General features: G+C 62.3%; 7 protein-coding genes across 7 annotated transcripts; 6 read left to right on the forward strand and 1 right to left on the reverse strand.

Annotated features, from left to right (window-relative positions):
* Positions 1-246: 246 nt before the first annotated feature.
* BXZ73DRAFT_7009 (uncharacterized protein) lies at positions 247-915 on the reverse strand (the record flags this gene model as incomplete). Its single annotated transcript, XM_048021782.1, has 3 exons — positions 247-453; positions 526-631; positions 710-915. Coding segments are annotated over 3 exons (519 nt in total), but the record flags the coding sequence as incomplete, so codon positions are not given.
* Positions 916-5,783: 4,868 nt separating this feature from the next.
* On the forward strand, positions 5,784-6,534 carry BXZ73DRAFT_93834 (uncharacterized protein; the record flags this gene model as incomplete). The annotated part of the gene is made up of 2 exons (XM_048026707.1): positions 5,784-6,075; positions 6,146-6,534. The coding sequence occupies 2 exons, from the start codon at positions 5,784-5,786 to the stop codon at positions 6,532-6,534; spliced, it is 681 nt and encodes a 226-aa protein (XP_047870826.1).
* Positions 6,535-6,581: 47 nt separating this feature from the next.
* On the forward strand, positions 6,582-9,333 carry BXZ73DRAFT_109153 (uncharacterized protein; the record flags this gene model as incomplete). Its single annotated transcript, XM_048017271.1, has 7 exons — positions 6,582-6,688; positions 6,754-7,036; positions 7,126-7,680; positions 7,736-7,981; positions 8,031-8,194; positions 8,498-8,711; positions 8,800-9,333. The coding sequence occupies 7 exons, from the start codon at positions 6,582-6,584 to the stop codon at positions 9,331-9,333; spliced, it is 2,103 nt and encodes a 700-aa protein (XP_047870827.1).
* A 3,707-nt stretch (positions 9,334-13,040) lies between these two features.
* BXZ73DRAFT_109154 (uncharacterized protein) lies at positions 13,041-14,751 on the forward strand (the record flags this gene model as incomplete). Its single annotated transcript, XM_048017272.1, has 4 exons — positions 13,041-13,079; positions 13,349-13,456; positions 13,505-13,684; positions 14,611-14,751. The coding sequence occupies 4 exons, from the start codon at positions 13,041-13,043 to the stop codon at positions 14,749-14,751; spliced, it is 468 nt and encodes a 155-aa protein (XP_047870828.1).
* A 3,136-nt stretch (positions 14,752-17,887) lies between these two features.
* On the forward strand, positions 17,888-18,278 carry BXZ73DRAFT_58654 (uncharacterized protein; the record flags this gene model as incomplete). Its single annotated transcript, XM_048021659.1, has 2 exons — positions 17,888-17,981; positions 18,043-18,278. The coding sequence occupies 2 exons, from the start codon at positions 17,888-17,890 to the stop codon at positions 18,276-18,278; spliced, it is 330 nt and encodes a 109-aa protein (XP_047870829.1).
* A 2,187-nt stretch (positions 18,279-20,465) lies between these two features.
* BXZ73DRAFT_58645 (uncharacterized protein) lies at positions 20,466-21,326 on the forward strand (the record flags this gene model as incomplete). The annotated part of the gene is made up of 2 exons (XM_048021657.1): positions 20,466-20,537; positions 20,643-21,326. 2 exons carry the CDS (start codon positions 20,466-20,468, stop codon positions 21,324-21,326), a joined length of 756 nt encoding a protein of 251 aa, XP_047870830.1.
* A 2,562-nt stretch (positions 21,327-23,888) lies between these two features.
* BXZ73DRAFT_58648 (fungal-specific transcription factor domain-containing protein) lies at positions 23,889-27,896 on the forward strand (the record flags this gene model as incomplete). The annotated part of the gene is made up of 14 exons (XM_048021658.1): positions 23,889-23,985; positions 24,125-24,207; positions 24,294-24,313; positions 24,404-24,458; positions 24,657-25,082; positions 25,179-25,535; positions 25,684-25,910; positions 25,964-26,123; positions 26,211-26,328; positions 26,391-26,623; positions 26,690-26,850; positions 26,925-27,390; positions 27,487-27,740; positions 27,803-27,896. The coding sequence occupies 14 exons, from the start codon at positions 23,889-23,891 to the stop codon at positions 27,894-27,896; spliced, it is 2,751 nt and encodes a 916-aa protein (XP_047870831.1).
* Positions 27,897-27,940: the final 44 nt, after the last annotated feature.

Genomic DNA, 27,940 nt, shown 5'->3' on the forward strand with positions numbered 1-27,940 from the left:
CTTGACCATCCTCGCCTTGACCTTCTTTGCCGCAGCGGTCGCGCTCGCCGCGGCGGACGCCGTCCCCGTCGCCACATCGGACGCTGATGCGGACCCAGCGACGTCGGAGGCAGAGGCGGTCCCAGAGACGTCGGAGGCAGAGGCGGACGCGGATGCAGCCGCCGCCGTGCCGGACGCAGAAGCTGACGCGGGCGCAGCCGTCTCTGATGCGGAAGCTGGCGCGGACGCAGCTGTCTCTGACGCAGAGGCGGACGCGGACGCAGCCGCGGACGTGCCAGCTGCGGCCGTGCCGGACGCGCTGGCCGCACCGTCCGCGGACTGCTGAACGACGACGCAGTTCCCGAACCCGCCCGCCGTCTTGAACGAGACGATGCACTTGCCGCCCGGACCGGAGCAGGTCATCCCCGCGGGGAGCTGGACGGTGAGCTGTTCCGTGCCCAAGCTCTTCGGGGACTGAGAGAGGGGAGCGTGAGTGGGAAACATCGTCAGCGGGGCGCTCGCATCGGACAAGGGAGACGGGCTGACCCTGGTGCCGTTCTCGACCATCGTCGCCGCGACGAAGCTGTCCTTGTCGCCCGTGCCGGTCGGGTCGACGAGGACCTTTGCGATCTCGCGCGAGCCGTCGACATTCCTGCAGACAGGACGTATCGTGTCAGCCCAACGGGGACGAGCGGGACAGAGACAGAGACACAGAGAAAGAACAACGCACTTGTTGAAGTTGGTGATCGGGGCGGTGAAGGTGCCGTCCGCGGCGACCTGGATGGTGTCCGAGGACTCCATCGTCGAGGCGACGTCCGTCTTTCCACACGGCTTCTGGTTCGAGGGCCGCTGCACGTCCGAGCGCGCGGGTGTGCCGCTCACACCGAGCACGGGCGAGACCGCGGCGTGCGCGTGCGCCTGGAGCGCGGCGCCGAGGACGGCGGTGAAGGCAAGGAAAGTCTTGGAGAAGAGCATGGTAGCGGTGGTGGAAGTGGTGAGAGGCGAAAGGCGTGGAGTGAAGAAGGTACGGTGGAATGAGGGTCCGGCCTCGGGATGTGCTAGATGAAGAAGATGGGGGCGGAGGAGGTGAGCAAGCTGAAGATTGACAGAGGGCAAGAGAGGGCTTTATACATGACCGAGAGCGGGCCCATCCAAGGCTGAGGGCTCAGCGAGCGGGCACGGTCTGCCCGCACGCGCTCATCGGAAAAGCGTAATCGAAGCGCGCGGGTCGAACGAGCGACGGTATTGGCCGAGGGGCAGAATACAATTGCTCACCAGGTCTGGCGTCTGTAACCCGCTTCCTCCACTCCGCTTTGCGACGGGCAACAGGGGCCGTATCCTAGAAACCACGCTACAGCGGGGAAGAATTTCCACGATTCTCGAGTCTCCCGAGTGCGACTCCAACATGCATAGAGTTCCTGATCGACGGGGTGCGGAATGGCTCCTCCAGGCGTTGCTACGGCTCGTCTGGCAGATGGCCAACCGGCGAGCACTGACGGCGCGGGAGAATCAGCCATGCACATACTCCGCACTCTGTTCAGAACTTCGCATACATCCATCCCACTGCAGACTATGACAGTAGCGTGGTATATTCAGAAAATCGGCCGCCGTCGGAATTGGTGAAGCGTGCTGATAATGCTGGTATACCACTCCAAGTCACGACGTGCAGCGACGACCTGGCCCCTGGATGTGGACGGGTTGCATCTCCAACCGGCCAGGACGCATTGAACGGGACGATAGAGACGTAAAAGGCTCACCTCAGGGTCATGGTGGACGCCGAGAACGGTGTTGGAATGAGAAGCCACACCGTCAACAACGAACGCAAGCATCACCACACATGCGCCGGTATGGATGACACCAGGGGGTTTCCATTACTCCGCAGGTTTCATTCGAGCCATCCAAGGCTGGGAACCCGACAAGCTCGAGCCATATTGCAAGGAGGGTGTTCGGAGAAGAGCTGAGAGCAACGCAGACGCTGCCAGCTGCTGCGAGCTCGCGGTCTGGCTGCGCTTTGCTGATTAGGCGCTGATATGAGGTCGTTGGTTCGATTCTCGGATTGGCCATCACCTTGGTGGTACTATTTTGCACACGACGCAGCGAGCAGATACGGTCAGCAGCACTCCGCAAAGGTATGTACAACTATCACAGTGTAACCTTGAGCCCCGATCTCACATCAAAGCCTCCTCTCCGAACGAGCTACGCGCCCTCCCTGCTGAGTATCTCTCGACGGGCGCTTCTCTCGTACCCGCCTTTCGGGATCTTCCCGAATGGTATGAGGTGCCATCGACTGCAGAAACATCAGAACAGAATTCGGTGACTTGAGGACCGCGACTTGCCGACCGTTGGGGCCCATGCCGTGCGCGCGCGAGTAGGCTTCCCACCCGAGCACTGCCCTCGCTTGTTCTTCGCCGCGTTCGAAAAATCCACCGAACTCAAGGCTGCTTCGATGTATATCTTGCGTAGCTACGGGAGCGTAGCGCTCGCGCCCAGGACGGCTGGTTTCCCACAAACGAGACATTTCCGCCTGACGACATTCTAACTCGAAGGCGGTCTAACATAGCCGAGCGCCGATGGCACGCCTTCTGGTGGGGAACCTGTGCACGACTCACCGGCGAACTCGGGGCTGTGGATCGTTGTCATTCATGGTTGGCTCCATGAGCACGGTGAGTGAGCGCTCTAGATGCTTGTCCGTCGCGGGTTGCGCGTAGATGTGGAGCCCTGACGGCTGAGGCTGCTTCGAACTCGGTTGAACGTTCTTCCACAACATTTGCCTCTCATCCATCTCTGTACCTAAGGCTGTCGGCGCTGTCCACGGGGTCGTCAGAGGCGTTCGAGGCGTTCGAGCTTCCACTGCCCAGTCCACGCCTTTGTTCTGCCGGACACTGGCAGACACACTCCTACTCGTCGCGTGCTTCACGTACGCGCGCTCCTTCGGTCCGGCTCTCCGCTTCTCCAGGTGTCGCGATCCCGGGAACGCAGCTATTCATGCCAGTGGCTGCTTTCACAGGATATGGGCTGTCTAGGGGAGAATACCGCGTTCGATGTCACCCGCGGGTTCGTCAGACCCTGCTCCTGCGGACTGCCGTCAGCCTAGGCACGCGCACCGTGCACCGGACCATACGACATGGGCGCGACAAGTGCCAGACTCCAGTGGCGCGATCGATACGTCGCGTGCGCATGAATCTTTTCACGAACGATTATGAGCGCACTCGCCGAGGACGATGCAAACGCGTGAATGTGGATCGTGGTGTTTAATACGCACTACCATACAGCGGAGTCTGTGTGTCGCCATTAGTAGCTAAATTAACGCTCTGCAAGGGACACCGTACCCTGTGTTCACACTGGCAATCGTGTTCAGACGCGGTGCGGTGTAGACCTCGATGGTGTGACGCACATTGCCGGTGACTGAGTAGGGCGTATGCCCGAGTCGGTAACCTAACGGGACGTAAACATCCGAACGATAACTCCAGATCAGGTGAGCGTTTTGACGACTCGGACCCAGACACGCAATCGGACTCACATGAGTTGCCTCCAATCTCGAATGACGCCGCCCATGGCGTACTCGTTGTCATAGGCGGGAGGACTATAAGGTAGACGAGCACAATGGCGTCGATAGCGCCACAAATTCGGGCCGCCCTGTAGTCCACTACAACCAGAATTCCCGGAATCCCCTGCGGCGATTGGGTAGCGTGCTAATGCCGCCGACAACGCGCAATGAAGTTGAGTGGCGTCGACTTGGCGTGGCGTCCTATGCACAGACTTGACCACTCATCACAAAGACAAAAAGACGAACCAGTGCCTGATCGTGTCCTCCGAGAACATGCAGGTGGTCGTCTTGGTTTGAGAATGCATGGAGATGGAGGAAAGAGAAAAAGGTGTGATACACTCGATAGTTATGTTGAGACGGTCGGTGTGGAAGGCGCCGCCGGGAAAGTAGGACCGTGCGTACCTGTGGATGATTCACAGCAACGCGATTCCCTCATGATACCCTGTCCAATCCCCTTATCTTCTCAGATATCCGTCTACCTGTTGTTGATAACCTAGGCATGGATTGCGCACGTTGAATGGAGTAGCCGCAATTTGCTGGACACAGCCTGTGAACTGTATGCCGGTATCCCGCGGGAAGTCGACATCGGGGGAGTCCTGAGAGAAGCAGAGGCGGACGGTGGACGTCCGGACAGTGGGATACTTGTGTTACATGGCTGCGTGGTTGAAAAAGACGCTTGGCGAGCGCTCCAGCCATGTGCATCGGCCGACCCACTACATACATAGTACTGTCGAGTCCCAGCCCATTCGCGTTACTACGTTCCGCTTGCCTACAAAAGTGCTCCGGTTGACTGTGTGACGCTCAATATGTGCTCGATACTCGCCTCGGGGAGAGAGGCAGGAGCTCGTCAAAACACCTTGTTGTTCGTTGAGAACTTAAGGCGGCGAACAAATCCGTTGACCTGAGCCTTCCCCACACTCCGCAGACAAGTCAGCAAGCGGGCCGAAACAACCAGCTCGCTGGTTCGACTCTCGCAGTGGGTGAACTTTTTCTGGCTCAAGGCGTGTTCCTTCGCCCCGCGGTAAGCGTACCCTAGGTTTCTATCGCTATCTGAGATGCGCCACTACCATTATAAGTAACAACTAGTTATTCAGGCACCGAAAGGGTGTCGTACATCTTCGCGCTCGCCACCCGCTCCCCCGTCCTCCGCAGATACTCTCCGCACGATCTTAGAACGGGCTTCCCGCTGCGTACCACATGTTCCGAAGGAACATGTAGGGAAATCAGCCTGGCCGGGATGAGAGGTGAACGACTCGCGCAAAGCTACCGTTCAGGGCGCCTGAGCGCACATCGAACCCCCGCTCCGGCCGAGACGGCGCGCCCTCCCGCCAAATTTCCACCAGTGGGCTCTCCTATCCCTCCCTATCGACCCAGCACGACCATGTACCCTGCGTTATCTCCTTCACGAGCTGCTGCATATCCTCCGGCGTGGACGTCAGGAGGCTTATGAACCATCATAGACCCGAGTGCCCTCGCTCCGACCATCGTCGGCACGCGGTGCGCGGCGATGGGCACGCGAAGCGTTGAAGCTTTGAAGGATCGCGCCGGGAGCTCCACGATGGCGACAGCGAGCGCAGTGCGTGGGTCTCTTCGGCGTGCGGGAAGCTGTGCCTATCATAGCGATGGAAATGCTGCTATGGTCGTGTCGAGCGCCCTGGTATGGTCCCCTGGGAGCGTTCCAACGTGAGCAAGTACTCGTGAGCATGTTGCGGATCGAAGGGAGAGCGACGTGCATCGTATGTCAAAAGTGTGGATTTATCATTTTGAGCAGTGCAACTTGTCCGACTGGCCCGAAAGATATCCACCAAGCGCCGAACCTTACATAAGGGGCGGTGTCCGTGCCCGCCGAACCCTCCAAGCAACGTTCGCTGACCGCCTGCTTCGACTCCTTCCAGAAGTCATCGCCTCGGCACTAATGCCTTTACGGTTTCCTTACCTCCGTTTAAATGCGCTTTTGACGCTTCAAAGTCCATGAAGCACCGCCGTGGCCTGCCAGCAGCCAGGCACCTCGAAGATGGAGATGCCGAGCCACTTCGACTTCTTCCGTGGCAGGTTCATCGCCTTTGACCTCACGGCCCTCACTTATCATCTTATTCTTCTCAGTATCATCCCCGTTGCCAGTTCTCCCCATGTGCTGCGTCACGCCCTGGCGTTCTGCTCCAGTGCGTCCTCATCGCAACGTGTCGCTGATCGATTCACCTGTACGTCACCTCGACAGGTATCATAGGTGTTGTTTTACGATAATTCTTTTAGGTCTATGTGGCTGCTGAGCACACAGACGGGGAGGTTGCACTACTACTCGTCCGTCAATGACGCTCCCAAGTACGCCATCCTCTCGCATGTCTGGCGTGTGCGAGCGGACGGCGGCGAAGACACCTTCCAAGACATCCAGCAGTACACCACACAGTGCGACGCGCGCCAGAGATGGGGGCAGCACCCTCGCGATCTCGTCTCCCACAAGATCGGGCGGTTCTTGCAAGGAGCAGAAGACGCCAACTTCGACTTCGCCTGGGCCGACACTGCTGCATCGACAAGACGAGCAGTGCGGAGTTAGACGAGGCGATCAACTCCATGTTCCATTACTACGCCCGCGCGCACGTTGCATCGCCTACCTCGCAGACGTCCCACCCGGAGACATCAACGACAAGAACGGCGCCACCCGCAAAGCGTTCAAGACGAGCAAATGGTTCACGCGAGGCTGGACGCTCCAGGAAATTATCGCCCCCCAGGTCGTCATTTTCGTGGCGAGCGACTGGTCTCGACTCGGGACGAAGCACGAGCTGGCATCCCTGGTACAGGACATCACACACGTCCCTGCATCCGTCCTGCGTTTCGAGATGGACGTCGCTGACATGAGCGTCGCGGAGCGCTTGTCCTGGGCGTCGCGGCGTGAGACCACGCGCAAAGAGGACGAGGCATACTCCCTTTTCGGACTCTTCGGGCTCAGCTTACCTACGCTCTACGGGGAAGGAAGCAACGCGCTTCACCGTCTCAGGAAGAGATCATGAAAACCAATCCCGACACATCGCTTTTTGCATGGGGAAGGCATCCTCCTATGTTCAACACTTGGGCGTCTTTGGAGGTGGAATGCCGCACGTCTAAGGACGGAGGAACGTCGTTCTTGTTTGCTTCTTCTATAAAGGACTTCGCGAACTCCGCCGGGTTTGTGTACACTGACAAGGCATGTGTGCTCCTCGTCGTCATCTCATTCTCACACGCTGATTCAGCGATACCTGGTCTCCACTCCCAATCCTGCAGCCCTTTCTACTGGTCGATGGAGACGCACTCGCTGCGCCTCGATTCGAGAACATCACGCCCAACGGTGTTCGCGCCCGTGTCTCTCTCCGAGAGATCGCGAACGGTTACTCGCTCGCATACCTATCCTGCTCACACACCGCATCATCCTGGCTGCTCTTCCTTCTTCTCCGAAAGTACGGTGACAAGCCTCCCTCGGGCGACGCACAGACCTACCACTGCATCACCCTCAAATCCGCCTACCGCCTCTTCACCGTCCGGCCCGACTGGGCGCCCGGCAACTCGCGCGCTGGAAACTCACCGACATATACATCCCCATCCGTCCTCCCCATCGCGCGCGGCAGACAGATCTGCGCGCGCGCCTGCTCTCCCTGTCCCGCGGATCACCTCCGATCGTTTTCCCTGCCATGGACGAGATGTCTCGCCCGGGCACGGAGCTAGTCGACGTCACCGACATCGGCGACACGTGCTGGACCGGCCGCGAGCCCGTCACGCTCACCTTCCGCGTCCGCCCGGGCGGAAGCGACACCTCCCGGACCGAGCACTTCTTCCTCACGATCGCGCGGTGCGACAAAGCTGCGGCTGTCCGTGGCGACAGCCTTCCGCCAGGCCAAGTCGCGGAGACGAGCGCTACGGACCATGAGGGACCCATCTACGCGTCGCTCGCCCACGTCTTCGCTTCCTTCCCCCCGATGGAGGGCCCTCGCACGCAGGTCTCGGCTCACTCGTGCGACCTCGACCATGTGGACGCGTGGGACAACATGAGCAAGATCTTCGAGGCGCGCTCGCAGCGCGCGTCCGACATCTTCTGGGTCTTTTCCGTCTCCTTCGCCGAGCGCTCCCGCGCGCCTTTCACGGCGGGTGGGTGCGATGGTGCCCTCACGCTGCACGTCGATTTGGTGGGTGGGGACTGATTGCACAGACACGAACGTACTGACAGGATCTCGTGTCTAGGATCAACTACCTGGCTGTGATACCGACGAGGAAGATGAAGACTACGAGGATTCCTCCGAGGCGGAAGAAGAAGCGAGGAACGAGGACATAGAGGCCGAGGATGACGGAACCGCGAGGAATCGTAAGAACGGCGCACCCAGGGCGCCAACTCTCCGCAAATCCGACTCGATGGTGGAGTTAGAAGAGACTTATACAGCGAGCATCAGCCCGTTGAAGCGGTCCTTCTCACCCACTGCGGTTGCCGGGGTAGGTGCTGTGATACCACTCACTACAATGTTTACTCATGACGATGCAGATCGTGCCTGATCAGCGTCCTAAGAAGAGGCAGCGGATTGTGCCGATCCAGGAAACGAGCGAGTTACCTGTGGAGAGCGAAGACGCGTGGCACAAGAACACCGAGGTTGAAGACCAGGATGATCATTTACAGATCGCGGAACGTTGCGACCAAGCGCAGAAAGGGTGCACGCCAGACGGACGGGATTGCTCCATCATGTAGCCACCTAGTCTGTAATGAAGGTCTGCAGGCCACTCATGTGAAGTGCGTACACTGCGTATACCAACTGGGTGTAACCTTGACATATGTTTCGCAGGCTTGGAAGTGGCCACGCGATGCCACCTCCGTGTGGTGAAAGAGTGTGGTCGCGCCACTCCTCTTTGGCACTTGTACAAAGAGGTACCCGAACGACATCCATCTCGCTTTGGCTGCCCACCGCCTCTATATATTGGGCGCGCCCTCCCCTGCGCTGCGTTCTTTCTCCCCAGGTCCTCTCCTTCAATAACGTCTTCCACGCTCCTTCGTCAGCTCGGCTTGATGTCGACCCGTTCCCGTTCCTCCCAGTCATCCACCTCGACGCTCGCGCTCCCCCCGCCAGACTCGCCGCCGCGCGCGAACCGCTTGAAGCGGGCGATGCCTATCCTCGAGCACCACCTCCACGACCTCGAGAAGTTCGACACCGTCGACCTCGGCGAGGACCCCGTCCCGCCCCCGCGCCGCAAGTACATCTCCGACATGCTCGAGCCCCCGTCTCCCCCGCCGCCCCCCGCCGCCCTCCGCCGCGCGCGAGGCGTTCAAGGCGCTCTTCAAGTCCCGCTCGCTCTTCCCCGCCCTCGTCCTCGCCACCGCCCTCCTCGTCCTCTCCACCGCGCTCACCTTCGGCCTCGCCGTCGGCTTCACCGCGCTCGGCCGCCGCGCCACCATCGCCGTCGCGCGCCTCCTCGTGCCCCCCACCGCCCCGCCCGACCCGCGCCGGCTCGTCACCGCCCCGCTCCTCCTCCGCGCGCTCCCCGCGGGGTGCTTCGCGCTCGCGCCCGCGGCGTGGCTCGCGGCGGTGCTCGTCGGGTGGCGTGCGCAGTGGCGCGTGCGGGACGCGCTCCCGCGGCGGTACGACGCGCGGTGGGCGGGCGTGCTCCTGGTGAGCGTCGTGCTCGCGGCGGGGTTCGCGGGCGGGTTGGGCTTGGTGTTGGTGCTTCCGGAGGGGGATAGGACGCCGGGGGGCTTCGGTGTGCGGGACGCGCTGGAGGCGGGCGGGCTGGGGATGGGGATCGTGTCCGCGGTTGTGGGTGTGTTCGGTGTGTTGTGTTACTTCGTGTTGACGTGATGCGCGAGGGAGAATGATTTGCTTAGCGTCCGCGAGACTCCAGGCCGGGTGTGCGTAGGCCAAAATGATGATATTGGATGCTGGCGAGTGGCGAGTGAAGTGCGGAAGCTCGTGTCGTGCACGCTGCGGTGCGTAGCAGTTGAATCTCAAGCGCTGGCCACACCCACCGGACCTGGCCGGGCCGATCCTCAAGAGGGCAGATCGCTCAGCGCATCTCGCAATTCGACCCTCCAGCCTCAGCGTGTACATGCGTATGTGGCGCCGAAGTGGTGGCAGGGGCGTGTTCGGTCGCTTCGCGAACTGGCCGTTGGTGCTGTTGCAAAGTTGCGAATCCACCGTTGTAGTTTGTGTGTGACATCTCGGCGGTTGGGACGACACGTCTTCACGAAGCGTCGTCATCAAATGTTCGGATAGGAGGATATCGAAACTACAGACAGCCTTCTGCTAGAGCCTGAACGTCCGTTCTCTGAGACTAACCTCACCATCGTTCCGGAGACAAAGTCCGCTAGCTGCAACAAACAGAAAAATGTGAGATCATTTCGTTCTAAAAGCGCCAATTCCGCCCACATACCGGCATCGCGCGGGAGTGCGCCCACCAAATCCTCACGCCAGCGGGGTGTAGGGCGGTGGCGCGCTACGCGTCTGGTTCGAAGAAAGCGCAGCGACGAGCCGACGCGATAACGACGCACGCACGGGGGCCGTGGCGCGCTCGTTCAGCAGTGCGCGCTCGCCATCCACAACAAGTAGGCCATCTCACCTGGGAGAGGGAAGTCCCACACGGCTGCTCTAGCACCAGAGCGCCGTCACCCCCGCTCATCCCGCGGTCCGTGCTCGAGGGCACCGGCACGGGTGGCTTCATCGACGCCGGGGCCAGTGGCAGTTCGAGCATCGCCTGTGGCAGAGGCCTGCGGCGTCGAGCCCCCAACGTCTGATGACGCAGGCGGCGACGAGACCGAGGACGACGTACGCCGCGACCCCGGCGGCGATGCCAAGAGCGAACCCCAGCGTCGAGTGATCTTCCTCGGAGCCCGGGTCGTCGTGTGCTCTGTTGAAGTGGATGGAGGTCATCGTGCGGGCGGAGGCGGCGGGGCGGGTTGAAGGTGCGCGCTTTCCGAGAGAGCTTCGCTCGGTTCGTCGTGAGCGGGAGAGGGACGGTAGGTGAGAGCGGCGTGAGTGACTTTAAGCTGCGGGAATTGAGAATGGGTTGGCGGCTGGGCGTGGAGAGCAGTGTGGCGGTGGGAAGGGCGTACTTTGTCTGTCATGAGCCAAGAGATGCATGGCGGTGCAGTGACTTACAACATACCGTACTGAAGACGCAATTGACATTGTCCGCGTATATAGTCGCCTCAGCATACACAAAATCCTGAGCAAGGTCTTCAAGGCGCCTTCTGAAGAGAAGCCGCGCCTGGTTGGCCAAAGTTGACTGCGACTAACCATCTATAGCGAAGGAGCCGTACCCGGTCCTGTGTACGTGAAACCGGGTACGTGTGCGGACCGGGCACGGATCAGACCGCCTTTAGTACCGGACGTGCACCGTTCCCCAAGACGAGTTCGCCGTTGACTTGGCTGTTGGACGCCATATATCGACAGCGGCCTGCCACAAAGGACGTCAGCACGCAGCAAGATGGAAGTGATACCATCTAAGCGAAGTGCACTGACGGAACGTAGGAGGTGCACATGCACAAGATGTTGGCTCACCCGGTGCCCCAATACCTCGTCGTCGTCCTGTAGACCTATGCTTGAACTTGTTGCAGGTCTCTGCCCCGAGACATAAGAGCTCACCTCATGGCCGCACTAGATGCTGAGAACTCATTTGAAGGCGTCTCGGCGCCAGCACGGGAAGCCGCACGGCCCATCGTTGCCAATGATGGCATGCCTGAATGCAAATATTCACCGCCATGAACATTCGAAGCATGGGTGATGTTACGTACCTTCGCCTAGGCCTGTTACTCCTGCCGACGCCAACAGTGCTCCTCTGCTTCATTTGACCCACCCGGCGTCTTTCCACAAAGAAGAACGTGGGCCATACCGCATGGACGCCTGAACTCCGATACGAACGTTGGACTTGGGTCGACCGGCGAAGGCAGCTACGACGGCGAGGTCGTTAGACAACAACAGTGGCAGAGCTCATACTCTGGAATACTGAACCACAGTAGCAGGAGGAGAGTTCTGAGAGAAGGGGAGAACACGGACAGCAGTACGCATACTCAACGAATAGTCGCGATTGAAGGCGGAACAGAAGAGACGCTGACGCAGGCACAAATCGGCAATTTCCCAGTCGCTGGTTCGACTCCCGCAGAAAAGGTTGTCGGTACTTCCCAGGTCTCGTCCCGCCCCCTCCTCCGCAGCGAGTGGTCGTGCACTTCGCCCTGCGCATGGCACGGGCGCGCGAGCATCTGGAGGTACCGTATGCGCACACGAGAGCGAGCCTCTCGCGGGACGCGAGCGCAGCCCTATCCTGCTCCTCATAGCCCCCAGGCTTCATGAGCTTCCCCGGCATTCCCGCGGCAGACCCTCGTCCGCAACGTTCAAATTCCGATCACGGCCACGACTCGCAGCACCTCCGCGCCTGGTCCGTGCGCGCCCCCAGGCTCGCGCACGTGCAACGGCGTTGATCATCTTTCGCCGCTACCACCACCACCGATGGACGGTGCTCCCGCCGAGGTCTTTGATCGCATTTTCCCACTCGCATCCATTGACGGAGGACTCACTGGACTTGTCTCAGAGCGATCGCTCGCTCCAATTGCTTTCACTCTATCATTCCACCGTTCTCACATGCCCGACTCCTCCAACGCATCTTCCTCACTCAGCACACCCGTTCAGAGCATTGGTCGCGTGCACTACTGTTGCCCGACGTTGCCCGCCCCGCAGGCAGTCGTCAACGACGGCTAAAGAGCCCCGTGCTCGTGCTGCCGACCTTCTCGCCTCTGACCTCCTCACCATCGACTTCCAGCCTCCACAGTCCTCCAGATGATCCAGCGCCCGAGCGTAGCCGGAACAACCCCGTTGGCGCTTGGACAGCTTGGATCGCGTCGCTCTCTTGACCAGAGACGTCGAGGATCATAAGTGGTCGATGTCCCCGGAGCGTTGCGCAAGACGTACTGAAGGGGGAAGTAACCAGGAGGTAAGCCCCAAGACCACATCCATACTTGCACTTTGCTCACGCCGTGTTCGATGACAAGGCCAGCCCTGGAGAGCTTGCCCTGACGGGATATGGGTCACGCACACAGCGCCGGACGCGCACGGGCGGGAGGGTGAGTGCAGGAGGGCCAGATGGGGGCAATGCACGCTATGTTTACCTCGCCCAGATCGGCTGACGTCCTTCGCCGCCCGGCCCAGCACGGGGCGCGGTCGTGCTCTTCCCCTGCTCTCGACGTCCGCGGCGGATGCAGATCGCGAGCGCGAAGGTGCCAAGCCCCGACACCGAGGCACGCTATCGAGATGGAGGACGAGTTTGGGTCCTTGGACGGTTGTTTCTGAGCCCGTGCCCGTCACCTGCACCGTCCCCATCTGCCAGGCGTGGGTCCGCTCGCTATATCTGCCCCGCCACCGACGCCCAAGTGCTCGGACGCTGTACGCCCGGCGCGTGCAGCCAGCGCGCAGCACAACTCTCCGGGGCGCGTCCTTTGGCCAGGGCTGCGACCCTCTCCTCGCCAGCCGCGCGCGGGCGGCTCGCGTGGGCGGCGCGCGTTCTCCACTCGTCCGTCATGTCCACGCGCAGCCGTGTGGATGTGGGATACCTCGGCGTACCCCTCGCGCGCATGATCCCGCCCCTCCCTCTCTCGTCATCTTTCTCCCAAGACTTATAACCAGCCCGCCCCCGCCCCCGGAACGCGACCCATCCTTCGACGATCCCCGTTCTGGGCCACCGCAATAGGCGCTCTCCCCCGCTGCTATATCCACCACGTCCACTCTCCCTCCCTCGTCCGACCCCCGCCATCCAGCATGTTCTACGACACCTTCGAGTGAGCATGCGCCCTGTTTCCCATCCCGTACTCACCCTTCTTTTCTCCAGCTTCGTTCCTCAGCCGACCTCGCGGTCCACCACTCGCACACTCCCGACCCATCCCAGCAGTCCCTCTTCGACCCATACTGCCAACCCACCAACTCGGACCAATCCTTTGTACGCTTCTCTCCCATCGATGTCTCTACTCGACTGATCCCTCTCCAGTGCTCCGACTTCTCCTGCTGTGGCCAGAGTCTGCCAGACCTCCACCGCCTCCTCGAGCACTTCGAGGAAGAGCACGTCCTGCCCATTATGACGGACGACATCCACTCCCAGGCACACCAGTACTCGCCGTACATCCTCAGCTATCCTCAGCCCGACCCCCACTCCCTCCCGCCTTCCCTGGTCTGCGCACCCTCCCTTCGCTCGACCTCGCGTCCTTACGGCCGCCCTCCCCGCCCTCTCTCCCTCAGCATCCTCTCCCCTCTCGTCAGCGAACTCAGCCGTAGGCACCCCCAGCCCGCGTCTCGGCGAACCGCTCTGCCTCCCGCCCTCGCTCTTCACCGTCCAGCCGACCCTCCCGCGCTCGCGCACCCCACCTCCACTGCCATATGAGGACTTGGCGTCGACACGTGTACGCCCCCCTGCGCTCGGCCCTCAACGGACGGCGCACCACCAGCACCAGCACCATCACCCCGGCGCCACGCCAAGTTATCGCCCGCTGAGCGCCACGCTCTCCGCGGAGCACGCGCGGGCTACAGGAAGCGCGACGGCGCGAGAAGGCGTACAAGTGCCCTGTGAGTCGCGTCTCTCTGTCTTTTCCTCATTCCTGTCCCGGTCGTGAGCGCGCGCGGGCCGACTGTCCCCGCGCGAGCCTGGTATCCCGGGCGCGTTCAGTCTTGTGGCGTTGGCGGGCACCAACGAGCTCCACGCCCCAGCTCCGCGTCCCCTCCTGCCAACTGTCGTGTGCGTCGTGGTGACGCACCGCGCTCCCTTGGCGCGGGCGATGGACCGCGCGCGGAGACAGAACCTGGGAGACGCCCGTGGGACGTGTTCCCGCCAGACACCATCGCGGGTGCACTTCGCGGCGCCACCCTCGCTCCGCTGCCCTGTCCCTCTCCTCCCTCCCTCCTGCTCGCGTGACTCCGGACACTGCGGACGCTGACTCGCTCTCTCTCTCTCTCTCCTCCCTGCGCCCCACGCCTTCCTTCAGCACCCCGGCTGCACCAAGGTGAGCGCGCGGCCCCGCCTGACGAGCGACGGACGACGGGCGACGGGCTTCTCCTCCCGAGCTCCGAGCGCTGACCGGCCTCCTTCTCTTACGTCCCCAGGCGTACCTCAACCCGAACGGGCTCAAGTACCACCTCGAGAAGGGCACCTGCACCAACGCCGACACCCACTCGCGCGCCCCGCTCCCTGCCCTCGGCCCGCGCGCCCCTGGCCCCCCGCCGCCCGCGACGCCCTCGGCATGACCGTCCGCTGGAAAATCGCGGGGGGCTCCCTTGCGCGTAGGGGATCGTGGACTGCGTGCTCGTCGCTGTGCTGTATTTCGTGTCTCCGCGAGCGTATCGCCGCGCGTCATGTCCTAGGTCTCGCGGGTGCTATGATCGAATGTGTGCGCGCGACGACGTTCCGTCTGCGCGTTCACCGTGCTCTTCGGCCCGTGTGCGTCCTCGACGCGCCGCGCCAGGTACATCAAATACAAATCCTCGTACGCTCCAGAGTCGACTCGGCGCCTGGGCCCGCGTTCGTGTTCGGCACATACGTATGTACGTACTGCACGCACGCACCGACCCTTCGAACATTATCTTCCATGCATCGGCACGCACGTACGGGAATGGGGTGCCGGCTTGGGCCTCTGACCTTACTTGAGTACATACTGGGATGTACCAGAAGTGCAAAACGTGAGAGAAGTGCAAATTCGTGATCGTGCCCGTCCCCCCTGCACAATAAATCTTGGAAAAACCAGAGTACTCTTTAAGAAAATCGAAGGACACGCGCCAAAGAGGGATGGAGAGCGTCAAGGAACAGAGAAAGTGTGCATTTCTGCACGCCTCACAACCGGTGTGGATGTGCGCGTCCATCCACATCTTGGGCGATCCTCGTGAAATTTTGGGATATTAATTTACATACCCCCTGAGTGTGATTTACACCCCCAAGGTCAACACCAATAATAAGTACAGTGTTCACAACGTCCAGACGTGCTGAGCGTGACTATCCGCCATTAGCGCTCGGTGGGCTCAAGGCTGGCAGCGTGACTATCTATGTGCACGTACAGGGCGCTTCGTCATTGCCGGGGCCTTTGCGCAACTGTGCCCCTCTCAAGCTCGCTCTCCTGTAATTCTCTGTGCGCTCTGAAAAAATACCTTACACGATTTCAACAATGTGTACCAAACCCGAGAGGGATCGAGAGCGGACGGACAGATACCGTTTTGCACATCCGGTAGTAAACCCCTATCATCCGTCGCAGGGCGCGAGCGCGGCAGGGCAGGCTCGCCATCCGAACGGTCCATGGCCTCGGAGGACCGAAAAGCCCGCTGGGAGACGTTCCGCGCGCACGTCTATTCGACGTATGGCCCGAGGAACCACACCACGGTCCGCTCGGGGCCAGGCGCTCGCGCGCGGGGGAATGCTGCGCAAAGAAGATCGACGTGCGTGAGGGGCGAGACGTGCACGCCCCGAGTTGGTAGAACACCGGACGAAGACGCTCAGGGTATGCCTGTACATGTACGTACTTATGTGGGCGGAGTGCACCCAAGGTGGGAGGTGGAAGAATGCTGGCCCGCGGCGCAGGTACCCGTACGTGCACGTTCTGCCGATGGAGCGAATTGCGGGCTGTGAATCCTTCGGCGATGGCGGCTGGCCTGGCGAACGGGAGGACTGTATGTATCGCAGCCAAGATCCAGAGGAGAAAGCTCTCCCCCAACGTACGCCTGCGGGGCCTGCAGGGACGACGGGGCAACGGAGGTAAATCGACCAGCCGGCGGCTTGGTGGGCGCGGCGGGGTTGAACGTTCAAACGGTCAACGGCAGTCCCACGACGGCCGACGTTTCGACAGATTTCGTCGCTGAGTCGGCTGCGGACGCGATTCGCACCGCTACCGTTCTGTGGGCGGACCTGCGTACATTGGGAGTGAGGAGTGGTGTTGGGCTCAGGCTGGGAGATCGCGAGCGGTGGAGTAGGATACGACCGAGTGGGATCCACTTTAAAGGCTGCTAAGCTCCTGCACCAGCCGCAAACCCGCGAGCCCAGTGCGCATCCTGCCCAGCGCCGAGTGCGCAGTGCTCAGCGCTCAGCAGCCCAGACCGAGTACGGCATCGTGTCCGAGAGTGCGCCCGTACGTCTTCTCGACACCGTGGGGGCGATGGGTGGGCGTTCCGGAGGAGCAATGTCGGAAGGCGAATTCGAACGTTCAGCGACGAGGGCAAGCTGATGATGATGATGATGATGTATTCATGCCAGTACTGTAAGTATCTTCGTAGAGCTAGGTACGAGCTTTCTCAGAGACGGCAGGTATCCCGCATTCGGGCGACGAGGGCAAGCGGCCGGTGGCAGCGTGCGGTCCCCTGCATGTGGTCGACTCGAGATTGGCGGCGATTGAGTTGGAGCTTGGCGGCCGCACCGTCCGATGGTGGCTTCTCTCGCATGTCCTCCGTTTGAAAGGCCGTGACGAGATGGCGTGTGAGTGCTGGCGGCGTGGATGATCGCCGATAGGAGGTGCGTGCGTCTGCTTCTCCGACGGACGGGTTATCGGAGTGCTTGGGTCTGCAGATTGGGCCAATCTGTGTTCGGTTTGGCAGGGCCGCGCGTGAGATCCCAGGCGAGAGGGGGGCGGGTCTGCCTGATCGGGACTCAGCCGGAACGTAATAATTCACGCTACTCCCTCCAGGCTCTCCTGCTGCTCGACGCCGAACGGTGTGGAGCACCTGTCCTGCCAGGCGCTCGACACTTGAAACGAGGAGGTCCCAGGCGATCGCGCGTTGCTTCCGCAGGCCCGCGCCAGGCTCGTCTCTGCACCGCGCGCGATCGCGCCTGCCGATTTGTTCCGCGCGCAGCGCTGTGGAGGACACGCGGCGGATGCGGGGCAAGACGCGGGAGAGGGAGAGAACGAGGCGACGCATGTGATCTTGCGCCTGGGGGCCCCCGCCGGCCCACGTGTCCCCACAAATGGCAACACGCGACAGACGCCCGACTGCAGGCCAACGGGTGGCGGGCGTCTGAGACCGCCGCATCCGGGCCGTCGTCCAGCGCCCTCGCCTCGTCCGAGAGCGACTGCCTCCCCCGCCGGTCTCTCTCCCTCATCTCTCCTCCACCACCATCGCCCAGGCTTTCCCCGCACCCTCCGTCCGTCCGCCCACACTGGACACGGTCACAGTGCCCGCCTGAAGTGCGGAGAGCCGCCTCCCCTCGACGACTCCCTCCCTCACCACCCCAGGGCCGAGCTCGATTCTCACAGACGCGCCCGCCCTGCTCTCCACGCGCCCCAGGGCCCGCTTCATCTCGCCCCCCGCCGCCTCTGTACCACCGCCCTGCTCTGCTTTCTGCTCGTCTCCTGTTCGTACTTTCTGTATCAGTACCCCTGCTCTTTCCCCATATCCATCCCGCAACATGATCGCCCATTTTCCGTCCCCCATCCTCTCCGTCGCCGCCGATGTCGTCAAGGACCTCGAGGGCGAGGACGCCCTCTGCAGTCTCTGGGCCCGTCAGTTTTCCCAGTCCCTTTTCCCTTGCCGTCCCTTCTCATCGCGCTCTTTTTTCTGCAGTATTCACAAAGTGCAAAGACTCGCTCAACGACGGCCCCCGCCTGGAAAACATCTCCTGGAGGTTATGGTACCGCGAGATGGCGTCCGCGCAGAGCACCCCCTCGTCTTCCCCCGGCACGCTCTCCCCGTCGTTCTCGGAGAAGAGGAGTCCTTCGCCTATCACTCCCGTATCGGAGGACGGCATTGTTGCTCAGCAAGGTACGCGTTTTCTTCTCCTGCGATGCTCTCTGCGGTAGGACCTCTTCTCCGGACTCGGTGTATGCATGCTGGAGTCAACGATGAGAGCGCCCCCGATGCTCCTCGTTCATATCGCGGCGAAGCCTGTTATCAGCTGCCGATGCGGCTCCTAAGCCGGTCGCTGAACGGCGGATCCCTCGCGCTTTCATACATACACCAGTCTCTCGACGCAGTGGTCTACACTATGATTTTGCGCACGAGGGTCGTTACTGGCTGTTGATTTCGCGGTATGACTCGCCGTGCCTGGTTCAATTTTGGTGAATGGCGGAAGCAGTTCGCCTTCTATAAGGTCCCTCGGGATCTTGCTCTGCGAATCCCGATGGCCGGGGCGGAACTCGCTTGGCGCCCGGATATCCATACTTTACCTCTCGCTGAATTACCGGTCTAAGTGCTGACCTGGCCACTGTGGCAGATCAACTACCGCACACATCCCTCGCACCAACGCCTGAGTGCGTCACCGTCCACTCATGGCACCCTGAAGACTCGCTCAAGACCGTCGTCCACGCCGGTCGCCGCCTGAGCACGGCGAGCGCACCCATGGAACGGGTAAAGTCGAATCCGACTCCGGGTGTCGGCCAGATCATCCTCGATATCCTCCCAACAAGGTCGCTGTACCGCGGCCAGCACCATCCCTCACGCGCACGCCCGTCCCTGCGACTCCACGCGTTCCGCAAATAGTACAGCCGCGCCCGGTCGCCCCGCAGCCGACTCTGCAGCTGCCCTCGGATTCGTCGTCTCCCCAGCAGCAGTCGTCCGCGCCGGGTTCGGTCACTGCTTCGTTCCCGCGCGTTGTCGTCGTGAACCCAACGCCGCACCCCACGCCGCCGGCCACTCCGAGTAACATCCACGCGCCGCGGATTCCGGGTCCCGTGCAGCCGTCGACGCATTTGCTCCCGCCGCCCCCTGCGCGCTCGCTCCTTGCGCCGGCGACCGCTTCTTCCGGCACGGGCGGAAATGGCCCCTCTCCGGTGCCTGCAAACCCGAAACCCGCCCAGGCCGGTCCAGCGGCGCTCAAGCGCACAAAGCAGACCACGGAGCTCGCGATGCTCGCTCCTGCGGGCCTATCGACCGCCCCTCGCCAAGAAGTACGACGACGACACAATCAAGGCATCCGATCGCAAGTTCGCGCTCGCGACCGCCGGATCTCCATCCGACATCGACTCACCCACCAGCCCCGGCCAAGGCCGCGAGGCCTCGGTGGAGCGCAGCGTGAGTGTCGACGGACACAGCCCCCGCAGCGACGTCTCGCTCTCGCTTGGCCACGCCCGCAAGGACTCGGGCGGGAACACGTCCGCTTCGGGCGCCAACGCGAAGAGGCACGTCAAGGCGACGCACGTCGGGGGCGCGCGCAAACGACCGGCGATGCAGCGTCTGCACTCACATAATCTCCGACCCGCGGCGAAGAAGACGGACGGCGCGGGCAAGAAGGCGATGTTCGATGTCGGCTCGGCGTCCTCTGACGGCTCGCGGGCGGGCGGACCCAGTGGCCCGACGATTGGCGCCCTGGCCACGGCGATGGCCGCGGTGAAGGCGACGCCCGCTCCGGTTGCGCCGCCCGCCGCCCCTACGGTAGCGGAGATGCAGAAGGAGAAGGAGAGGAAAGAGGAAGTGCAGGCGCAAGTTAAGGCGCTCGCGCAGATCCAGACCCGGATGGCGAAGAAGGTGCAGGCTGCCGCGCCGACGAGTCCACCACCGACCCCCAGGGTCGCCGGGAAGGGCAAGGGCAAGGAGAAGGCGGCGCCTGCGGCGACCACGCGCCGTGGGATCGTCATCAGCACGTCGTCGGAGTATGAGACGGACTCGGACGACGGCTCGGACTGGGCGTCGGAGGACTCGCGCGCGGACGATTCCCCGCGGAAGAGCAAGAATGGCTCAGCGACGAAGAAGGACGCGGCGAAGGGCAAGGGCAAGGCGTCTGTGCGTGCACCAACATCCGTTGACGAGGTCCGCCTGCGTGAGGCGGCGGAGAAGGTCGCGCGAGACCAGGACATGTTTGCGAAGGTCCCCCAGCGGTCGTACTCGAACCTCAGCCGGAACACTTCTGTCGGCCTCCTGTCGCAGCTGCTCAACCCGCCCCGGACAGGTTGCCGCCGAACCACCCCTACTGGACAACCCGCTCTTCGCAGGACATCACCCAGCTCACTCGCCGCGGGCCTGGCACCGGCGCACTCACGCCTGGGCTGCAGATGAGCAAGTGCAAGAGCTCGGCGGCCGTGCCTCTTGCGGCACCCGTTACAGCCGCGTCTGTCGCGCCCGCCGTACCCTCCGCCTTTGCTGCCCCGGCCCCGGTCCCGGCTCCGGCCCCCTCCCCCGCTCAGGCTAGCACAGCACATGCCCGTGCGCCATCGACGAAATCGACACAGACCAGCGGATCGGACCAGCGCTATAGGCCGAAGGGCCGGCCGCAGGGCGAGGAGATCGAGTACTCGGACAGCGACGAGGAGCACCCGGACGACACGATCCAGGTCTCCGTCTCGCTCGCGCACCAGAAGCTCGCGGCGCTCGCGGACCCGAATCGCCGCCGCTCTTCGCAACAGCAGACACAGAGGCAGCCACCCGCTGCTGGCGGCCCCGGCCCCAGTCTGCTCTCACAGCAACTTCCTCAAGCTCAGCGCCCACGACCCCCACACACGCAATCGCAGCCACAGGCGCCGACCCCGCACGCACGCCCACAACTCTCGACAGTCGCATCGGCGCCCATCCCGCTTCACCATCCTTACAACCTCCCCTTGCCGGAGCCGCCAACGACCCCGCGGACGACGCGGCGGCAAATGCTCTCGACGGAGCTGTCAGAGTCACTCCGTCGGCAGGTGCTCTGGGAGCGCCAGGTCGGGCGAGGGAACGCCGGCGCCCAGAGGCGGTCGTTCGGCGGCGGCGTGCGTCCGCTGACGACCGTCGAGGGGTTCCGGGGCCAGCAGCAGGGCCAGCCGTCCGGGCAGCAACAGCAGCAGGGGCAGGGGGCGGCGGAAGATCCGGAGGAGCGGAGGAAGAGGGCATTGGCCCGGAACCGGAGTTGGGCGGACGAGTACCATTACTCGGGCTGGTGAGCTGTGTCCGTCCGTCCGTTGTTTCCATTGTTGCTTCTCGTGGGCGACTTGTTAATTTTCTCGTTCTCGTTCGTATGTTTTGGAGGGTATTTTGTGTATAATTGCGTTCTCGCTTCCGTTTCTGTCCCCGTTCCCGGTATTCTCGCGCTATCTGGCACTGTACATATTGTCCCACTCATCCTGACCCCGTCCGGCCGCCCCCATCCATAGCTCATCGGCATCCGGTCTTGTTCATCGTCGTCCCGTCCATCGTGTACACTATCTCTCATCGGCATCCCATCGCATCCCGCTTTCCGTCCGACGCGTCAGTGCCTGTCTCGGTCTCTGCGTCTCCGTGCGGACCCGGGCCGCACATATGCATATTGCACATATTCACAACATATCATCATCATCACCATCTTCCCGTTCGTAGTCGCTCGTTCCACCCCGTAGTCCGGTCCATCATATCATTGTTCTGTCACGGCGTCGCCGCACCAGCATTGTTCATCGATTCCCGTTCCCCGTTTGTTCGAGCCCCGCCCGGCGCGAGTGTCCACGTGGGGCTTCTGTACGATAGCTCCATAATCCACTTCCCAATGGTTTGTTCTTCGAGGCTTCGCCCCATCGTCGACGTCCGGCGTAATTTCCTTGCGTGGCGCACTACCGTACTAGCTCTCCTTGTCGCTCTGGCCAGCGTCCCCTCCACGTTTCCCGTCTCGCATACCTCGTCTCCCGCATCCTCTCTCCGACTGTATCCCCATCGTTTCCCTCGAGCTGTCATCTATCTCCGCACACCTTTAATCGCTCGCCACTCGCGCTCGCTACCCTACGCTCCCTCTCTTCCCCAGCTAGTACGTTACCGCCCCCGCCCGCACGGACGCTATCTCCCCTCGTCGGACACATCCTCCGCCATCATCCGAATCGTTCTCCCACCGCCCGACTCTCGTTATCCTCCGTCTCTCCCATGCGCTCCTACCACCTACTATGTCTCCCGTATGTGCGCGCTCCGTCGGTGGCCGGCCTTCGGGGTTATCTATACATGTATTCGTATTGATCGTCGGTGTTGGATATTTGAGCCGTCTATGTCTGGTGACCTGTTGCAAGACGAAGGCGAGTGCGGCTTGATACAAATACCTGACCGGTCTGCCACGGAGATCTTGATGCCCCCTGCGCGCGCCGCAAGGTGGCTGTCGCAACTCGCGCCCTACGTGTGCGTGTTGGCTTCGGACGCCGAGGCTGGTTGACACTCCTTGTTTTGCAAGTTCCCGCAGCTCATCTTCGAGCTTGCAATTGCGTGCACCACCGGCGGGGGTCGCACCGGCTTGCGTACTCCGCAGCCTGCCCCGTGCTTCCATTCCGTCCGGTCGGTCTTCTGCGCAACTCAGTCAGTCCGGCCGGTCTTTACACCTTTAGTCCGTTCGGCTGGTCTTCTGTCAGGTGCAGGTGCGCCAGCCCAGTTCGTCACGGCAGGTCGCTCCTCTGATCCCCCATTCCCGTAGTACATAGCAGGTCAGCCAAACTTTTCGTCTCACCAGGACCCGAGTCGCTGTCCCGCCCGCCCGCGCCCATTCCCGAGACGTTCGCCTTCCGATAGACTGCCAGCCCAGGAGGCGACGCGCGCGCACGGCTTCCCTGCCTCGCCAGAGTCGGCGACTCGGCGCGCGCCCCCACGTCCCCCAGTGGACTGGCCGCGGCCCCCGCGGTCGTGAGCAGGCTCGCGCCGCACGCGCGTCTTGTGTTGTACGGCGCTCTGAGCGGACGCGGCGGGACTACATCGCGAGCTCGCCCACCCCTGCCCGGTAAGTACGTGGCGAGAGAGCGAGCCGCGTGCCTGCGCCCAGAGGTCCTCGCATGTTCCCCAGCACGCGCTCGGAGTGAGCGTGTCCGTGTCAGAGGCTCCTCCGGCTGGTGCGGATCAGCGTGCGGTCGAACGGTACATAGCCTGGGCACGGTGGATCTCGAACTGGCACAAGGACGTCGTCTGGCGCTGCTTGGGCTGGCGCCGCCGGGAAGTAGCAGATGGTTGAATATCCTGCGTCGGGTTTAAGAAGACAGGATGCCGAGTTTGGGAAGTTGTGGAGGAGAGCAATACGGAGCGGTCGGAAGTAGGCAGTAAGTACGGAGGTAGTCAGAGTTCTGGCATGATTACTGCGCTCGACACAATTGAAGCTGAAGTCCGATGCCGGGATATTAACGTGTTCGTCGGGTATTAGTCAGTGTTCAAAAGCCAAGTTATCAGATAGAGTGGGGAAAGCATGTGATTGGCCGAGGGCTCGAAGTTACAGTCGGTGCCTCTTCCGGATATGTCGGTCCTTGGGGCGGAGGAGATGGCGCGTCTGGGTGGTTCGATCCTGGGGGGACCCTGTTCAGCCGATCCAGCGCGCGGACGGAGGGCGGAGTGGCGCGCGGTGGCCAGTGTGGGGACCAGCGTTTGGGAGAGCACTGAGTCGAAGCTGCCGAAGCATACGCGTCTTGCCTCACGCCTTGTATATCACCTCCGCCCCGCCCCCGCCCCGCGATCCGCACGCACGCCCTCGCACGCCCCCCTCTCCTCTCCTCCCCCGTCCTCGCCCCGCGCCCTCGATGTCCTCGCCCGAGGAAGACTACAACGATGACTTCGGCCAGAACGCCAAGAAACGCAGGATCCAGCGCGCCTGCGACATGTGTCGCCGCAAGAAAAGTGCGCCCCCCTCGACTCTCACCTTTCTCCTAGCTCATCCCTCCTTCGCGCGTCCAGTCCGCTGTCAGTCCCTCTCTCGCGCGCATATCCCCCGCTCCCGCACACCCTCTGCCCCTCGCTCATCCCACTCCTTCCATAGGCGATGCCGCTCAGATGGCCGGCAACCGGTGTTCAAACTGTGTATCCTACCGATTGGAGTGCACCTATGTCGAGGCTGCAAAGGTCCGTCTACCCCCTCCACCCTACCCAGTGCTCCTCCTACATCCTCCCCGCTCTTCAACCCTTCACTTCACTCATCTTCTCTCCAGAAGCGCGGACCTCCGAAGGGGTGAGTAATCGTCTCTCACCCACTCGTGCACACCAAATGGGCATCATCCTGAGTCATTCTTCGCTCTCCGGGACCTCCGCACGCCTCCAGTTACGTCGAGAGCCTCGAAACCCGCCTCGAGAAGATGGAGAACTTGCTGAACAAGGTCCGTTCTCTCTCCATTCCCCGCATTCCCCCTCTTGCCGCTTTGAAACGCGTTCGCGGGCGATGCCCAACGTCAACGGTCAATGGTGGCGTGCGGCTCGGAAGTCGCCTTTGGTCTCCATTCGCTCCAGCCGTCTTCCAGTCCCGTCCTTGGAATCATGTGGACATGCCTTTCAGCGCGAGCTTACCAATCCTGTAGCTGTGCCCTAACGCCGACTTCTCCAAAGAGCTCGGTGGCTCTTTCGACCGCGATGGGTGGACTACCGACCGCGGTGACGCTCTCGGCGGTTCGGGATTTAGCATCCCCACCACGCCCGGCCCCGGGACCATCAGCTCTCCTCCAGCGCTATCGTCCTCGGCGGGCACACCCTCGCACGAGGCGGACGAGTTCGACCCGTCGGACGACGAGATCGTCGCCCAGCGTACCATCGTTCAGAACCTGAAGAAGATGAGCGTGAACCCGAGCTCAATGCGTTATCACGGCAAGTCAAGCAGTCTCCTATTCATACAGACGGCCATGGACCTCAAACACGAATACGCGGGCGTCGAAATGCCAAATTCCTTCGATCCCGATGCTCCTCCCGCATTTCTCCGCAGGCGTCAACAGTACTGGTCTTTGCACCCCGTACGTCCTCATGATTCAAGCGTCCCCATCTCTCGTCGATCGGGCCCGGACCAATGGACCTCAGGTCCAGACGCTGACGAAGATATCCGTGCCCAGTGGCTCACCTCCAACGTGCAAGACGAACACTCACCGCACAAAGACTTCCCACCCGCCGATCTATTAGCGACCTTGGTGGACCTCTACTTTACGAACGTGAACGACTACATGCCGCTCCTACATCGACCTACGCTTGAGCAGGGGATCCGTGAGGGCATGCATCTACACGACGAGGGCTTCGGCTCCACGGTCTTGCTTGTGTGCGCGAACGGCTCGCGCTTCACGGACGACCCCCGCGTACTGCTCGACGGAAACGAGATTCCCCAGAGCGCGGGCTGGAAGTGGTTCCAGCAGGTGCAGATGGTACGCAAGAGCCTGCTTGCGCCTCCCCGACTGTACGACCTCCAGATCTACGCGGTGAGTCCCTCCGGCGGGCGCTCCCCAATGCCCGACGGGGCGTGCTGATGGTTTCCGGCTTCTTTCTTTGCTCGGACATCGGCTACCGACCACGCTGCACATTGTCGTACGACAATGTCGTGCGGTTCCACCGCTTGCAACACAATAGCTTACTGCGGAGTTTCTGCAAGGCACGTCCGCGCCGCAGGCGTGCTGGACGATTATCGGGATCGGGATCCGCATGGCGCAAGACGTTGGCGCCCACCGCAAGAAAGTCTACTCGTCGACGCCGACGATCGAGGAAGAGCTCTGGCGGCGCGCGTTCTGGTCGCTCGTTGCGATGGACCGCACGACGTCCTTCTCGCTAGGCCGCCCGTGCGCGATTCAAGACGAAGAGTGAGTTCCGTTTCTGTGCGCGACCGCAGACGGGCGTGCTGATGTCCACGCAGCTTCGACGCGGACCTCCCGACGGAGTGCGACGACGAGTACTGGGTGGCGAGCGACGCTGGTCCGGCGTTTAAGCAGCCGCCAGGGACGCCGTCAAAGATCACCTTTTTCAACTGCTTCGTGCGCTTGCACCAGATCCTCGCATTCGCGATGCGCACCATTGTGAGTCCCTTCTGATGGCGCGATATGTGTCGTTTGCGAGTGCGTAGGTTCAACGCTGACTCCGGTACGTGTTCCACCTGCGTGCAGTACTCGATCAACAAGAGCAAGGCGCTATTGGGCTTCGTCGGCCAGCAGTGGGAACAGCACATCGTCGCTGAGCTCGACTCCGCGTTGAACAAGTGGATCGATTCCGTGCCTGATCACCGTGAGCTTCGTTGTCTGTGCTCTCTGCCTCGATCGCACTGATCCATCGCCGTTTGCGCACAGTCCGCTGGGATCCGACGCGCGAAAACGTCCTGTTCCTCAACCAGTCCGCCGTCCTCTTCGCCCACTACTACCAGCTCCAGATCGCGGTGCACAGGCCGTTCATCCCATCCCCGCGCAAACCGTCCCCACTGTCGTTCCCCTCGCTCGCCATCTGTACCAATGCCGCGCGCTCGTGCATCCACGTCTTGGACATTCAGCACGGGCGCTCAGGCAAGCCGATATGGTTCTGTCAGGTGAGCCACTGAAGGCCACGTACTGCGGACACGCCGTCTGATGCGCAGATGACGTGTACCATGTAGATGGCGCTCTTCACCGCCGGTATCGTTCTGCTGCTCAACATCTGGGGCGGCAAGCGCTCCGGACTCTCGACCGACCCGGCGAAGGAGATGGCGGACGTGCACAAGTGCATGAAGATGCTTCGCATACTCGAGCCGCAATGGCACACCGCCGGCAGGCTATGGTTAGTGGTTATCCCTCCGCCTCGCCTCGCCCTAGCCTGATCGGGCCGCACGATGATCCGCGGACACGTTTCAGGGACATCCTCTATGAGCTCGCCTCGGTCGGCGACCTCCCGCTCCCGCAGGCGTCGCCCGCGCCGAGCCAGAAGCGCGAACGCGACTCGGACACGCCCATGTCCACGTCAGCCACCCCCTTGAACGCGGTCTCGCCACCGCCGCCGCCGCCGCCGCTGCCGCCGCCGGCGAACGCGGCCACGCCCCCGGTACCACTGAGCACGCTGTGGTCGAGCACGCGCCGGCAGAAGGACGGGCCGTCGCTCGCAGCGCAGACGTTCGCGGCGCCCGTCTCCGCTCGCGCGTCCGCGGCGGCGCCGAGCTCGGAGGCGGGCTCGAGCGCGTTCACGCTCCCGCTGCACACGGAGGAGCTCGGGCGGATGCCGCTCCACCCTGGCTTCTCGGGGACGTACACGTCCAATTGGCATCAGCATCAACACCAGCAGCAGCAGCAGCAGCAACAACGACAGCAGCAACAACAACAACAGGTACAACAACAACAGCATCAGCATCAGCAGCAACAACAACAGGCGCAAGCGCAGCTCCGAGAGCTCGCAGACAACGTTGGCGCGGGCGCGGGTCAGGCACACGTCCCGTTCGACCCGCGCATGGTCACGATGTACACCTCGAGCGGGTTCGCGGACATGTTCGGCGGCGGGGAGCCGTCCGCGTTCGCGTCCGGGACGCCCGCAGGTGCGGGCAGCGGGGTCGGTCCGGACATGCAGGCGATGGCCGCCGCGGGCGCAGGAGCTGGGGCGCCGCCGGAGATGACGTCGGAGGAGCTCGCGTTCGCGAACGGGACGCTTGCGATGTGGTCCTCGGCGCCGCATTCGTTCGAGTGAGTGTTTCTTTCTTTTGGTGTTCGTTGGGCGCGACGGTTCTGATCGTTCGGGCGCGCAGGTGGGATGATTGGGGGACGTACATCAACAGCGTGAGCGGGATGCAGAACCCGGGCGCGGTGGGGCCGCATGCACATGGTGGGCCCGGTTCGTGAGGCGCGCGTCTCGTCTTTGTCGCTTCCCGAACCCACGTAGCGTA

This window comes from Epithele typhae, assembly GCF_022376455.1.
Source record: "Epithele typhae strain CBS 203.58 chromosome Unknown BXZ73scaffold_216, whole genome shotgun sequence".
In the NCBI taxonomy this organism is placed as follows: domain Eukaryota; kingdom Fungi; phylum Basidiomycota; class Agaricomycetes; order Polyporales; family Epitheliaceae; genus Epithele; species Epithele typhae.